Raw genomic sequence first — 16,287 nt, forward strand, 5'->3', positions numbered from 1 at the left:
GCAAGTGTAAATCCAGTGGGAAAAGAAAAAGCAGCTACAATGATTGAAGATAGTGAGAAGGTGTGCTCAGGGCAAGTCTGAGTGAACCAAAACAAAAAGGTAGCAGGAACAGAAAAGTGGTGTGGGGACTGCAGGGGAGAAGGAAGAAGGAACATAAATCAGGTGCCTCTGGTTGGCTGTCTGGACAAGGTTGACAGGAATGGTTGACAGGGCGCTGAGTCATCTCGGGGCACCTTAGGGCACGCATCTCTTCCAGGACTCACTGATTTAATCAGATACATGAGGCGCTGTCCTTATGTGTGAACCTTTAAGGATGTTGAAGGGGGGAAAAGGTTACTGAAGTCAGGCATGTGCTCTGGAGCTTTAGCGATATCTTGCGTCTTTGTTATTTTATTTCTGCTTCTCTTAGGACAGTGGAAGGAGGATTGGCTGTGGGGTGTTGCTCAGGTTCAGGTGGCTGGAGGGGCGGTGGTCTCCCTGCCCCAGCTGTCCTACCTGTACTGATTGCTTTGACTCTCCTCTACCAAATGGTTACAGTACAGCTCCTCTTTCTCAAGTCACCCTGCAATGATGAGCGATTTAATCCTTAAAAGAGATTCTGCACCGTAAAGTTTATTTTGAGGAAGTTATTTTAAGGTGTTTAAGGTAAAAATTTGGTCCAGTATTTGGCCAATGCCTTCTTCAAAGAGCAGTAGGATTTGGATGGTCTTCTCAAGTTTATTTTGGGATAGGAAGTAAGCATCCTAACCCTGGGAGCTGGGGCTCTTCTGGGTGCTGATGGGTTGGTAGGAATTTGCAGGAAGGGAATAGGATGGCACCTCTTGAGAGGGCTGCCTGGAGGGGGACAGGACTGAAGTCCTTGTGCTCAGGACTCATCCGACAGACAGATCCTGATCAACCCTGTGGGCTGGGTGCTGTGTAGTGTGCTGGGGCAGTGAACCTGTGTGTACAAAGCTCACAGTCTAGCAAGAGGCCGGGACACGGAGTTTCCTCAGTGATAACGTCTGTGCTAAGTGACCTCAAGACCCTGCCAGAACCCCGCTTAAAAATCCCCCACTTTGTGACAGTGCCACCTTTGTGACCAAACTTTTAGCACATACTTCCCCCTCCCCCATTCAAGATCCAAACATCAGAGGGTGATCAGTTCAACTACCTAGAAAAGGCAACGAACGGCAAGAGGTAAGGAGAAAGAAAGGCGGTAGAGACTTGAGTAATTTCAAAGTAAAAAGGGGGCTCGGGAGGTCAGTGCCTCAGAGTGGGCAAAGACAAGGTCTCTCTGGCCATCATTTATTGGGTACACAGACATTGGAGGGAGTATCACATGACTTAGGGGTGACAATCAAAGTACACAAGGAGCTGATGAAGGACTTAAGTCCCAAGGTCCTCCTGCTGAGGAGGACTGGACTGAGAGCATTCTAACAATAGTGGGTGGGATGAGTTAAGTCTGACAAGGAATCAGTCCCTGCCCAGGTGGACCTTTTGTTTTACTACTCCGTTCTCGAAGAACCAGGATGTCTTCAGCTGATGTAATCTTGCACGGAACCTTTGAGGCCTCAGCTCAGACTGGAGGCAAAACGGAGTCGGGCTTCCGCGTGCTGTAGCCTGCTCAGGGGCAAGGGACGTTGAGCCTTAGCCAGCTACAATCATACTTCAATTATGAAATGATTTCTCCCCCAAATTCATGTCATGCTGCAGACACCAAACCAAAATAACTTCCTCTGGTGCAGAGTATAAGTGAAGATCATACCTTTGTGTCTGCTACCTGTTTTTGTTTTGAGAAAAGGGAATGTTATACTCCCACTCCGTGCAAAATGTTTTATCAGGACCCCAAGCCTATCACATATATTGTACATCCTTTAACAAAGACAAAATAGGGAAAGAAAAACAAAAGTGTTGCAGCAAGCTATTAAGAACTACCGCTGAAATTATGGCTGGTACCCCTTCACCCTGACCTGATTAATCTTTCTCCTGCTGGATAGAAAAATTCCTATTGTAAATGGCGCCCATTCATTTCAGAAGCTTAGATGAGCTGCAGTAGGTACATTGTTTCTTAGTGGGATGTTTCCCCATTAGGTGCTGCTGATAGCTTTAGTTTGCACCTTAGCAAAAATACTGCTTTCCCCTTGCTTGTATAGCTTTCTTTCACAGGCCACATAAGATGCATTATTCCCAGAGAGCTCCTGGAAGAATTAATTCTTCGTTACTTTAAAGAAAAAAAATAGAAGCAAACCAAAGTCTTAAAAACTTGACATATTCCATCATCCTTGTTAAGAATGATTTTTATCCATGATAGTGATTTTTTTCTGAGAACAGATGAGTAACCTGCCCAATATCTCAGTATTAAATCCTAGTAAAAAAAATTAATAAGAGGAATAAATATCAGAGCTAAGTAATATGGAATATATTTTAAAACATTAAAGGATTATCTGAATGACCAAATAGATGAAGTATTTTAAAGGTACTAAATATTTTGAGGTGCTGTTTTCATCAGGTTAATTCTTTGTGCTATTTTAATCCCATAATAGTTGAGGTATTTTATTATAAGTGTTCAATGTACTGTACCATTTTGAACTGTAATTATTAATTTTCTTATCTGTCTCTACCACTGAGCTGCATATTTTTATCTTTTGTTTATGCCTGACTTAAAGTAGATGCTTGATGAATATTAGAGTGAAAGTGCAGTAGTAAATTCACCTATTGGTGAAAGAAATTTTAGTTTATCAGACCCTTGGTATTTTACCAGATGTTTCACTTTGAAAGGTATTGCTTGAGTTTGGGGCAATTAAAATACCAGGAACAATTAAAATATATGTTCCCACCTCCTTGTGAAATTTAAACATTGGCAAATAGTGACTATATTATACTAAAGAGTGTAGCATCAACTAAATATGATTTTAACTTAAAAATAAGATTGATATGCTTATAGTTCTATATTGTCTAAACATATCTTTATGCATATAGGTACCATTTAAGTCTTACCTATATTATGATTCTAGGGGGGCTGTTAATAGACTCTTTTCTTTAATGAATACATATAAGCATGTATATATTATATAAGTCACATTTCTGTGTAGGATTTTTGGGCATGGTGATGCATACGTGTGATCCCAGCACTCTTGGAGACTGAGGTGGGAGGATGCTAAATTGAAGCCCTGCCTGGGTCCATCTCAGATAAAATAAAAAGGGTTAGAAATGTAGCTCAGTGTGAAAGCCTCGGGTTTAATCCCCGCAACTGCAACGAAATGAAGTAAAACGATCTCAATTTGTTGACTATAATTATGTACAAGTAAAGGCTATCAGTGAAGTATTTACACATTGTCAGTGGTATTTTCTGGGAAAATGCCTAACTTATTAAATGTGTTAGTTACTATCTTGTTTATTAGAGGAAAGAATTATCCATTAAGGTATATTTTTCTTAAATGATTGAGACAATGAATCAGTCAAATAGCGCAACAACAGCTTTCACACGTTGTCATACGTAATCTTTGTAGATTAAGTGGAATTGATTTCTTGTGGGCTTTACAGTTGGAGGAACAATCTCGGGTTAAGTATTTGGTCCAACGAGTCTATGTGCCTACATGAGTGTGCACACGTGTGTATATGTGTGTGTAGTGGCAGGCTCAGAGGTGTATTTTTTCACTCTCAGAAAAGGCTTGTGGTCAGCTCATGTTTCACAGGCTGGTGCCTATAGTTTAGACAGACAAGTGAGTTAACCAGTAACGGCAAACCTTTTAGGACTTTCAGAGATGACCACAATGAAAACAGAACTGAGATCTGCCCATTCTCCTTCTGTGGGTATTGGTTTAGATGCTCCTTTGGTCACGCTCACCATCACGTACCTCTGTTCTGTTTGTAGTGTGCCATATGTATGGTTCCATTTACTCGAATGTCACTGTTTTTGTAGTCAAGTAACATTCCATGGTGTGCAATGATGCGTACCACATTTTCTCGGTTCCTCTGTTGATGGAGCCCTCCACCGATGGTTCCCCACCTTGGCTGTGGCGAAGCTGCCGTGCACATGGAGCACGGACGGGTATTTGATGTGCCGATTTTGTCTTGCTTGCATCTATACCTAGAAGTAGGCTTGCTAGCATGGTGGTCCCATGTTCAGTTTTAAGGAACTCCCGTACTGACCTCCACAGCTATACTACCTATCGTATGTTCCCATGAACAGTGTATAAAAATTCGCCTTTCTCTGCATGTTCACTAGCATTTATTTGTTTGCTCTTTTTGGTGACAGCCATTCGGACTGGAGTGAGATGATGCCTCGCTTGTATCTTCTTGATGACTAGTGATATTGGATACTTTTTCTGGCAGACTTATTGGTCATTTGTATTTCTTCTTTTGAGAAGTGTCTGTTCGGATCACCTGTCCATTTCTAAATGGGATGATTTGGTTTCTTGAGGTTGTTGAGTTCCCACAGCGTAGTCTTCACACAGACCCTCCTCACACAAGTCCTCTTGTGCATGCGCCCGTGGTTTCCCATCGAGAGTAAAGCTGTGCTCGCTGAGGGCTGCCAAGGCCGTCAGAGTCTGCTTTGCCTTCCTGTGCCTTCTGATCTCTGCTCCTCCCATGACTTCTGCTGTGTTCTCCCTGGGTTCCAGGGACTTTCCTTTGCTGCTTCCTGTGACCATTCTAGGCCCAATCTCCCCACAGGGCTGTTGTACATTCTGTTCTTTGTGCTTGGAGGGCTTTTCCCACAGGTGCCCCACGAGCCATGTTCCCTTTCTTTGCAGAAGTCACCTTGGGGATAAGAGATTTTGGAGCCCTCCGTTCCACTCTTGACCTTTTCCCTTAACTGCCTTCTGTTTGTTTGTTTCTCCCCATATCTGCTCAATGAGGGTGAGAACTTTTGTCTTTGTTTATTGATAGCTCTAGCACCTAGTATAGTACTTAGCAGTTAAATGCTAAATATATTTTGACTAAATGGAGGAGGAAAGGGTTTCATATTTTAGGAAGTATGCCACTGTCCTCAGTAAAGATTTATAATATAATGGGGATGTGTGTTTTGTTCGTTTCAGCTGTAACATTTATTCACTTGATGGTTATCTGTATTTTTAACAGTACTGTAGTGGGAATTGTACCCAGGGTATCTGCCCTGAACTATACCCCTATCCCCTTTTTTGGTTGTTGTTTTCAGACAGGGTCTTACTAAGTTACAAAGTTTCCCAGGTGGGCCTCAAGCTTGTGACTCTCCTGCTTCAGCCTCCTGGAAGCTGTCATTTCTTCAGAGCGTTGGTGACTTAAAGCATATCTGACCTAATTGAAAGTCATATAATTTGGTGAACTGTTTAGCCAAATATGTATTCAGTGACTACAACCTGAATCAAAGGAGGCAAACATACAACTACAAATCCAAACTTAAGTTGACAGGTGAAATCTTTAAAGAAGAAGGTTAGGAAGCCCTGTGTAGAACTGCTGTGGAAAATAAGTCACTTTGATGTGTTCTATTCCTGAGGCTGGTTAAATATTTTTATTTTACATAAACTTTGTCATTCTAGTCAAATGCCAACTAATTTATACCAGTTGAAATACTTCCTCATAATGGGATCAATTAAAAAGTAACTTTTTTTCAGACACTCAAGTATATTTTTAGAAAGTTTCTTTCTAATTTGATTACAAAAGCAAATAAAATTTTTATTTCTTAAAAAGCTGAGTTAAACTTTCTTTTAGTAGATATTTGTTTTACTTGGCCAAGGAAATAAAGGTGGATTCAAACCATTTGTTGAATAAATGTATGGAAAAAACAAAAGTAGTTGGAACTGTAACACAGACACAAATGGCTATCAACGTAAAATGAATGGGAACCATAAGTTGGAAAATGAACCATGGGATTCCAGATGAGGGAAAGCAGCAGTGTTCAGGTTAAAGCGCAGAGCAGGGGGACGCAGCTGAGGGGAAGAGAGCTTGCCTAGCATGTGCAGGGGCCTGGGTTTCATCGCCAGCACAGCCAAAACCAAACAAAAACAGACGAAAGCAGAGATGTGAGAAGCGGAAGACTTCCTGTGCGCGCATCCGTTGCGTGGGTTAGGGCCCGGTTCCCTCGTGGGATAGGCTGACCTGCTTGCGAGTGAGGAGAGTGCGAATAGGTGTGGACCTCCGTGTTGCTGGACTTCAGGAGAGCACCTCACGTAGAGAGTTGGGACAGGGTATCGGTGGGTAATTCGGTCCGGCCGAGGCAGAAGAGGTAGCGATAGCACGGGGACCCCAGCTGTGTACACTCGCCCCGGAGAAGTTGTTCTTCAGGAGGCGAAGCTCCTTGCCAGTCACCGAAGCAGGAGCTTCACTAGGCCCCAGGGAATGGTGAACAGGACGCTTCCTTGGTCGCATCGGGAAAGGGCTGCGGGACGGCGTGGGGAGAAGCCTGGGGTCCAGAGCCGGTGCAGGTGGGGGAATAGCCCAGGGCTCCAGCCGTATTGCGCGGGTAACAGGGGCAGTGGGCCCACGGCCTTAGAAAGAAGCAAAGGACGACCCGTGCCGCAGGACGGACAAGTGTGGTGCCTGCTGAGGGGAGCCAGTCTCCAAAGCCCGTGCACCGCCTCCTTCGTTTACAGGGAATGTCCAGAGCAGGCAAGACCAGAGAGACAAGTGGATCGCGGGCCTTCTTTCTGGGGAGATGAAAACATTCTAAAAGGATTACAGGGATGGGCGAACGACTCCGAATACCCGAAAAACCACTGACTTGAGTTCCTTGAATGGGTGAATGGTATGGTACCTGGACCCAGCCTGACGGTGGCCGAGTGAGTGAAAGGAAGGCGCAGAGGAGGTGGGGGCCAGGCGGGTCAGCCCCCAGGCGGATCACTTGTGGGCGAGAAGCCAGGAGGGTCCGAGACGCTGCAGTGGCCCGCACGCAGGTGACAGACTGCACAATACTGGGCGAAACCAGCGCGCACCGTGGGCCCGGAGGTTTGATAACCGGGAGCGGGAGGCCAGGCAGGAAGGGGCGTGCGTGTGGACCCCGGAGGAGCCCTGGGTAAGGAGACCGAATGTGAGGGTTTGTGGGAGAAGAGAACTAAATGACTCCCCGGGTAAAACGATGCTCCTTGAAAGCCTCCCACACTGTGGCCCGAGCTGTTGAGGCCACGTCTTGCCAGATGAGCAGTGGGAAAAACGAGTTACAACGCACTCCAGCTTCACTGGCGACTGTATTGTGTGTCCACATTCTGGCTTTGCAGAAAAGCAAAGAGCGCATCCGCTGAGTTATTTAGTTCCTGTGACCCGTGCCGTCCGCACTGGATCTAACCACTGTCTGTCTGGAGCTTTGTTTTTGAACTCTACAGTGAAAAACATTTTTCCCCCCAAAAGCTAATAATCATCAGGAAGACGTACAGGATCGCTGAGATAGCGCGGGCCTTTCAAGCACGGCAGCCGTGTTTAAACATTTTGCTATTGGAAATGAGGCACTTACACACGTTTTTTTGCAGCCCATTGAGAAGCAGGTGGAGTAGAGCCAGCGGGGAAGGTGGTGCCTCTGGGCGGGCTGCGCGGGTCAAGAGCGAGTTCTCCGGGGGTCCGAAGCTACGCGTTACCCAGACTGTTCCCTGGGGGCGCGCCTGGGAGAGCCCTCGGGGCCGGGCCTCCTGCCCGCTGCGAGGCGGCTCCCTCTGGTGCTGCTACAGGGATGGGAAGGAACTCAGCAGGCAGCGAGCGATGGCGCTGTGAGCCACTGTCGGGTGTGGGTGCTCAGAGCACCAGAGGGACGGAGAAGTCAGGGCGAGGTCACACTCGAGAGAAAAGGACACTAAACGGGGAAATCACGTAACCTTGCACGAGTGTTCTGATGTGTGAAGCGGGGACCGATATGCGCTGAGAACTCTTCCTCTGTCTGTGGAGATCCAGAAATGTCCGCAGCGCTTCCTGAAGGCAGATTGCTTGGAAATGTGTGCTGTGGAGCAGCTCTCCATCCCACTACAGTATCACAGCTGAGGATGGAAAATGTGTTCATTTTTCCTGGCTCTTTATTTCACTTTTAATGTTTCTGATTTTTCGAATGTGATTTTTTTTTCCAGGTTACTTGTCTGCAAGACTTTTTTGGTGATGATGATGTTTTTATTGCATGTGGACCTGAAAAATTCCGTTATGCCCAAGATGACTTTGTCCTGGATCACAGTGGTAAGTGAGGCCACTCATTGATTGTTTTCATAACCTTTCCTGGCCATGACACTCTAGGAGGCTGAGGCAGGAAAACTGCAAATTCTAGCCTAACCTGAAAACTTAGTAACTTTGTGAGAGTCTGTATCTAAATAAAAAATAAAAAGAGCTGGGGATTTAGCTGGAGAGCTCTGGATTCAATCTTCAGTACTACTTCAAAAAAAAAAAATGCTGGCAGGCCAAGGATTTAGCTCAGTGGTGCTACCACCTGCCTCAAGTGCAAGGTCCTAAGTTCGATCCCCGGTACAAAACAAAAAACAAACACAAAAACAATGCCGGGAGGTAGTTCAGGGGTGCAGTATCTGGGTTTGCTCCCACCACCATAAATACATAAGCCAAAAGAGTGCTAGCCAAATTGCTAAATGTGAGGATCTTTATTATCTCATTGTTTTCTTCACAGTGTTTTCATAAAACCAATCCCATACGTTGCCTATATATTTGTGGGGATAAAGCTCTTTTGTGGATATAATGGAAAAAGTCCTTTTTTCTTCATTTTTGTCAATATGTAGTGTTTTCAACTATTTAGTAATGATCTAAGTGATTTCAAATGTTACTGATTCAATGAATATGACTATTGTCTTTATTTAAATCTATTACACCAATAGCAGTTGTTTCAGCTGATGATAAAGTCAACTTCATCTTTAAATGAGATAAAGTTATGCAAATGTAGCAATTCAGAGGAGAGCGATCTTCGAGATCCAATCTCACTGTTACGTTGGAGGACTATCGTCTGTAATAAAAGTAGATGAAAGATAGCGACTTAGAATTGTAGAGGTTGTCAGTCCAGAATTAGAGAAATGTATTGCCAAGTAAATAGTGATACCTGTGCTTTTTAAAATTTGATTTTTTTTGTTGTTGTTTTTTTGAGACAGAGTCTCATAGTATATAGTTCAGGCTGGCCTTAAACTTACTATATAGCCAGGCTCACCTCAAATTTGTGATTCTCCTGCTTCAGCCTCCCAAGTGCTAGGATGAGAGGCGTGTAGCACCATGCCTGTCATGACTTCTTAAAATGTGAGATGATCATTGTGTAGTATTAAAGCATCTGTGTCATTCTTTCCTGCTGTACTGTATCAATTACTCATCCCCTTGCAGTTTGCCTCCCCTTTTGTTTTTTTTCCATTTTGTCTTTCACTTCTGCTGTATTTCCTTAAGGGTCTCTGTATTGTGTTCTATGGAAGAGGCGCTACTTTAAATTGGTAATGTCAGTATACAGGCCTTAGTTGTAGGTCACATCCTTTTGTTCCCTGTGCTGTGAGATTAAGTTCTACAGAAATATGTGTTTACCTGTTGTCACCAGGAAGCCGGGTCCAAATACAGCAAGAAGCCTGTGAGGCTGCTTGGTTCTTTGTGTCTTTGATGAGAAAATTTAGATAAGACACAGGTAAGAACAGATGTGGACCTTGTCTTGTGAGGTGGTAGTTTTTAGAGCACTGGAGAAGGAAGCACAGAGTTAGGCACTCAGGCAGGCATGCACCAGTATGCCAGTTGTCCCAAAGGAGGGCTCAGACTGTGTTTATAGGGTTGGTGTGATTGAATGTATCTTCCAGGGATGTCATTTCCTTCCCGAAGTCATTGATCTTTTACAAGGGAAAATGAGTTACTTAACCAGCTTCTGAGAAGAGAAAGAAGGCTCCTGTTTGCGCCCCTATGGAATGGGTCTGTTTAGTTTGTTTTGAGGCCTTGGGGTTTTCGCAGCCCCTCACTCCTTCCTGGACTATGAAAGCTCTGGGTCTCATCAGTAGACTCAGAGAAGCTTACGCGCTCTTAGACCAAAGCTGGAAACCATGAGCTTGTTTGGATTTTTTGTATAGCTAAAGATTAAGAAAATAAAGGGAGAATTTTTCTTTGCTTTTCCCTTAACTTTCAGCCCCCTGTCCCTAAGCTCGCTAATGTCTTAATTTCTGCCTGATGTTATCAACTGTATTTCATATCTTTATTAATTTTAGCTTTAGCTTCATAATACTTAGGTAGCAATAGTCATCACATTGAAAGTTGAGACATCGAAACCAAACGATATGTTCCAGGGTTGGTTGGTTAGTAGTAACAAGAGTAAGGCATTTGTTAAGCTTCTGACAGCATCCTGCAATGAAGATCCACTCAGAACACGCAGAATTCAGCTACACTAATCTTAGCTAAGTTACAAGTTCTCTGTAAAAGCTGGATGCAGGAGTGGCTCAGACTCTAAGCCTGGGTGTAGTTCCGAAGTCCCCGGTTATTTGCTCCATATGTTTACCTGTGCTGCTCGTAAAAGCTGGCCTGCCTTTAAAATATTTGGGAGAGGTCCTCACCACACCTCTGAGAGCAGCAGGCTCTCTGACATTCAGTGTGCTAATTAAGTGGAAGTTGCCTTGTTCCCTTTGTATAAGGTTTTGATTAGATTTCTCAGCCTCCCCGTGTGTTATTTTCCTGACTAGTGGACTCCACATGTGAATTCACTTCCCCCGGGATACAAATTAGAAACCAGCTCACATTTTAATCTTCATAAATTGAAATATTTTAATTTTTTTTTTTTTTTTTTTTTGAGACCGGGGATTGAACTCGGGTCCTTGTGCTTGCAAGGCAGGCCACCAAACCACTGAGCTAAATCCCCGGCCCTAAAATATTTTAAATTTTTATGGGCAATATTTTATCTAACTTAACTCTCATGACAAGACTCTGAAACAGGTTTTAGTCTTCTCTCACTTTCTTAGGGAAGACACTGTGGTCTCCTCCTCATTAGCAATGTCAAGTCCATGATTCATCCAGAGTCTACTCAACTCTGAAGCTCCTGTTCTCAGATGTTCGGATTAGAAGAGATTATTCTAGCTGTAATTAGTTCTGATACTGTAAACACTTTTATTTGGCAACTTATGGAAAGACTAAAATTATTGATTAAAGCAATTTCCTGCATGTTTAGTGCACTGTACTTTTGAAAGATGGACAATAAGATAGTCAGGGGTCCGTAAATTGGAGTCCTTTATCCATTCACACAATAAAAACCACGGAGCTGGAGAAGATGACAACCGTATAGTCTTTGCTCGTCAGAGTTGCTGCTTAAAAAGTTCCACACACTGGGCTCTGGGTCTTTGCTGGCTGGTGAGATGGCAGATGAGGAAGAAGATCCTACATTTGAGGAGGAAAATGAAGAAATTGGAGGAAGTGCTGAAGGTGGACAGGGTAAAAGAAAGAGACTTTTCTAAAGAATTGCGATGTATGATGTATGGGTTTGGAGATGACCAGAATCCTTAGACCGAGTCAGTGGATATTCTTGAAGACCTTGTCATAGAGTTCATCACTGAAATGACTCACAAGGCAATGTCCATTGGAAGACAAGGTCGAGTACAAGTCGAAGATACCGTCTTCCTGATTCGAAAGGACCCGAGGAAATTTGCTAGAATTAAAGACTTGCTGACTATGAATGAAGACTTGAGACGAGCTAGAGAAGCATTTGATGAAGCAAACTATGGGTCTTGACACCTTGTGTACTTTCTGAAATGTCATTATTTTCTATGGAAACCGTATATGTTTATTTTCTGTAGTATTGTCCTGATGCTTAGGCATGTACATGAGAGGAAGTAACACAAGTTTTCATCCTTTATTTTCATGTCTTTGTTTTTAGATCATTTGGTTCCAGCCCTTGACTGCCTGCCTTTATATGACCATACTTCAATTACTTACTAGATTTTAATGACTACATATAAGTTATGTATTAATGACTACATATAAGTTATGACTGCAAACCATGCAGTTCCTTCTGACTTTGGACTGTCTGCAGAATAAACTTGTCTTATATAGTAGATATATTCATGCCATGATAAGCTGTATGCTAGCTGTTTAATAGGTAAAATCTCAGTGGCCTTTTTGACTGACAGCTAAGGCATGTACTTCATGTATTCTGAAGTTTTTAGACAGCAGTCATCATTTTTGTGTGTAAGGAGAGGGTGTAGGAAATTGTAAGTTTTTGTAAGAAAATTTGTTTTACTGTCTTTTCTAAAGATAACTTTTTTGTGTGTTTGTTTTTGACAAAACAAATTTCATGTCAGTGCTCCTGTGTTAAAGCTTTTGTTGATGTAAAAGTCTATTGGCTTCTAACATACTACAGGTATTTGCTAAGTTTTAGGAGAACTAATTTTCCCAGATCAAAGATTCTAAATTTAAATGCTTTTAATAGTAACAACGGTGATCAATGCCTAAAAGAATAATGGTAAAATAAGCATTTGGAATAGTGTTATATTAACATATTTGTATGTAGTTGCTCATTATGGAAATGTATACTTGATTGAAACTCCTTTGTGTAATTCAGGACATACAGCTTTTGTGTGTACTTAGCTTATTGCATTAAATTATTATTGTCTTTAGCTTACAATGAGTATTAAAATTACATTAAATAATTCATTGAATGTTATTAAAAAAAAAAAAGTTCCGCACATTCAGGTCAGTCCCTGGATGTTTCTGTGTATCAAGATGGGATCCGGAATTCTGTGTCCACCAACAACTTCATCAGGAACTGGGAGCCAGTGTCGCAAGTCATGTGACCTAATTGAAGACAGCCTCCCGTGTACTTTTGTTTGGGCGCTTTGTATATCAAAGCTGTTTAACAGGGCTGAGGATGTAGCCCAGTGGAGCACTTGCCTAGCACGGGCAAGGCCGTGGGTTTGATCCCAGTATGACAGTGGCGCTGTGAGACAGCCGCTGCGGTGGTGTTCTTTTGCGGTCCTAGAACTAGGGGTCGGCTGAGTTTGAGGGTGGCCTGAACTACACAGTGATACCCCTCCCGAGGAGAGTGAAGTTGTCTGTGGTGTTTGTACACAGTAAATCGTAGAACCGGATGTGTTGAATGCACTTTTGTTCCTGTTCAGAATGCCGTGTCCTGAAGTCGTCTTACTCTCGATCCTCAGCTGTGAAGTATTCTGGATCCAAAAGCCCTGGGCCTTCTCGTCGCAGCAAATCACCAGCTTCAGGTAAGAGTGGAAGGGCGGTGGCCACTCACAGCACTGGCAGGTCCTTCTTCAGGTTTCTTGAATGTCTGTGAAGCAGGAGTCTGTGCTGGGCTTGTGCATAGCCAGGTTCCAGAAAAGCACATAGAAGAAGGTGACTTTTTTAAAACCAAAAAGTTAGGTCTGGTTTCTGAAGTTGTGAGTCTCCTGAGGGACCTGCATGGTTTTGTTCTTTATGTTCTCAAGAGAACCCTTATTATCTATCTACAGCCTTCTGCTATTTACAAGGAAAGGTTTTGCATTTTGACCACATTTATTTTCTTAACATTATCTTTTCTGGTGTAAAACATTGACTTCACACAGAAATATATGTACTTGATAAATATCTGCTGGCCTTTCCTTCATCGAGCAATATCATAGTAGCAATGAGTATTGTTGGAAAGTAGTACTTAAGAGTTAGATATTCCTCTGATTAAGTTTCTTTCAGGTCCTAAAACTACAGATTTGTCACAGTTTCGAATGGGCATTTTTTTAAACTTTGAAAACCTGCATAAATATCTCAAAAACTCAATTCTGTGGGTTTATGTATAATAATTAAGTATAATCTGCTTTCCAGGTGTGATGTCTAGAATACGTCAGCATAGTATCGGTGAAAACCATTTTGCACATCAAGCTTTGTAGACTTTCTTGGACATTCCCCTTTGCTCTGGGTCCCTCTGCACCCGCCTCTCGTCTCTCTCCTTAGGGCAGGCTGTTCTTTCTGTGTACACATGTAGATCGCTGAATAACCACTCTCCTTACTGTCTCCTCTGCTTGTATATACTGCATGTGTACAGTAAAGAGAGGTGGCCACTACTCCAGTGCCTATTCTACAGCCAAATCCCCAGGTGAGCCATGAGCATTACGGCTTTGTCGCTGTGCTGGGTTTTGTTTTGTCTCTCGCCACATTTCTGTTTCCTTTTGCTCCATTTCCGTGAGTGTATCTGGCTTATTCCAGTGTACATCTGTGCAGCATGGAATGCTTCTCAGTGTGTAGGGCGCAGACGACGCCTCCTCATTACAGGGACGGGGATCAGAAGGCTGCCGATCTGTGTGTAGTTGAGGTGCAGCATTTGAGGAGACAGCGTCACCTCCAGGGGGGCAGTGTCCTACTCCATCTTAGGAATGTTTACTACTGAAAAAGCGCTAGTGTGTGTTAGTGACCCAAAATGGACATGGAAACAAGTGTACTTTGCTTTTCTCCATTCCCTTCCTGGGATTAAGTGCTTGGGAATCATTTAAATCTTAGAGCTCTGGGTTCTCAGAGTACTGGCTAATAGAATCTGCCAGAATGGGATTATGTGGTGTTTCCTGTATGTTTAAAAAGGCAGACCTGTACTTTTTAGTTTTCAAACAATTATTTTCATAAAGTTACAGACTCCATACTCTCTTTGAACATATGACAGTCGACACTTTATAATATTTTAACTAAAGATGTGTCTCTTGGCCATTGACCTTATTTTAAATTGTATTAGGCTCTCTCTCTGTAAAATATCTTAAAACCAGGGAAGCTGATATGTGAAATTTACTTAAACAATGACCTGGGGAAAAGCACAAGGTGGATGTAGATTTCTGTCAGATTTCCTAGCTTTTGTCTTAAGGATAGGCTTATAAACGCTTATCACATCAGTACAATAATTAAAGTGGAGAGAATGGTCTAAAAATCAGATATAAGTAATTCAGTTTTATCCACTACAGTCCAGAGAGGAAAATTGACAGGCTGAACTATGTTTCACTGCCACATTTGCCCCGCAGACAGATGGCTCCGTCATGAGCCTACTGTTCTGCATAAATGATTCTTTTAGACTTGAATTTGGTGTGGCTAAAATCTGACTAAGGAAAACTGTAGCATTCTGCATATACAGAATGCATGTGTGGATAGAGTTGTGGTTCTTTAAAATCGCATTTCTGAGGACCAGTGGTCTTTTTAAGAGTTTAAATCAAAGTATAGTCAGCACTTAGCGGCAGTTACAGAATTCTGCAAGCTGGAGCCAACTACTGACACTTCGCTGAGATTCTTAAGAAATCTGCTCCTATTATCCAAAGCATTTCTACATACGTACTGTTTTTCTCCATTCTCTGTCAGTGGAGAGAATGAGGTTTGTATTATTAGAAGTAGGGTTACTTGCTTTTACAGACTGCTGTAGCTGAGGCACACCTGTTGTCACTTTAAAACTTGCAAGAAAGCCTGGCTTGCTGGTACACCCCTGCAGGGGGGTCACTTGATCCTTGGAGTTCCAGGCCAGTTTGGCAGTGGCTCAAAGAAAAGAATTCCAGGGGACTGATTGGAATTTCCAACACAGCAAGTAACTTTGTAAACATAGTGTGGTACCCTTTTAATCCCAGGGCCAAAGTGCTGTTTGGAGTAAAGTCTTCTGATTCACTAAATCCTTCAGCAAAACCCTACCAGAATAGCTAATAGACATTAACCTGGGTAACATCAAGGGCTTGGTACTGTAATTTAAGCCTTAAAAATCCTTATTTTATGTTTCAGGCTTGCAAAATAAAAATTGCTCAGAGCCAATAAAAGGAACAAACACCCCCCGACCCCGTTTCTTTCTTATTGTTGAACAGAAGGGGATGAGGTTTAGGAGGGAAAATCAGGAGCAGGTGGAGGGAGGGAGGAGTGGTGGGCATTGCAGAGATGCCGGCTGCTGCTCGTGGGCTGCGGTCCTGTGGCTGATGCCACCTGACGCTGTGCAGAGTCCCGTGCAGCCACCTGCACTGCAGAGAAACATGCACACAAGTGAAAGTCGGGACTTCTCATTCTAAAGAGAACACTCTTTAGAGCCTTGCAGGTTTGTTGAGAAGTGCGGCGCTGCACACAGCCAGTGTCTCTGTAGAGTGAGTGTGAGTTTGCGGGCAGTGTGGCCGCGTGGTTGTTACTGGCATGGGTTAAAGGGCTGGCAGTGAGTCTCGCTAAGATACTGTGCTTACGCAAGGAATGGATTTTCTGTTTGCTAGAGATACAGCCATGGACAGGAACAGAGTTTCTCCCCTTTCGTCCCTTTTCTGTGCCCCTTTCAAGGAAGCCTTTGCTCTCGGCATGGAGTCTGAATAGTAGTGAAAGCTCACAGGGCTAATAATGAGCTGGTGTCCAGGACAGATTGTCGTGTGGGACGAGCAAGGAAAAAAATGAAGCTCAGTCTTGGCTCACAGCAAGCTTTCTAATTTATCG

General features: G+C 43.2%; 1 protein-coding gene and 1 pseudogene across 1 annotated transcript in view; both read left to right on the top strand.

Annotated features, from left to right (window-relative positions):
• Dclk2 (doublecortin like kinase 2) overlaps window positions 1-16,287 on the top strand; it is a gene marked incomplete at its 5' end in the record, with an annotated part of 132,935 nt that overhangs the window by 75,577 nt on the left and 41,071 nt on the right. The window contains 3 exons of the mRNA XM_010632736.2: window positions 8,010-8,112; window positions 12,993-13,094; window positions 13,907-13,957. Coding sequence (XP_010631038.1) covers window positions 8,010-8,112; window positions 12,993-13,094; window positions 13,907-13,957 — 256 coding nt within the window. The remainder of the gene's footprint in view (window positions 1-8,009; window positions 8,113-12,992; window positions 13,095-13,906; window positions 13,958-16,287) is intronic.
• On the top strand, window positions 10,866-11,777 carry LOC104868119 (annotated as a pseudogene).

This window comes from Fukomys damarensis, unplaced genomic scaffold (genome assembly GCF_012274545.1).
Source record: "Fukomys damarensis isolate Sample0158 unplaced genomic scaffold, DMR_v1.0_HiC HiC_scaffold_38, whole genome shotgun sequence".
Classification (NCBI taxonomy): domain Eukaryota; kingdom Metazoa; phylum Chordata; class Mammalia; order Rodentia; family Bathyergidae; genus Fukomys; species Fukomys damarensis.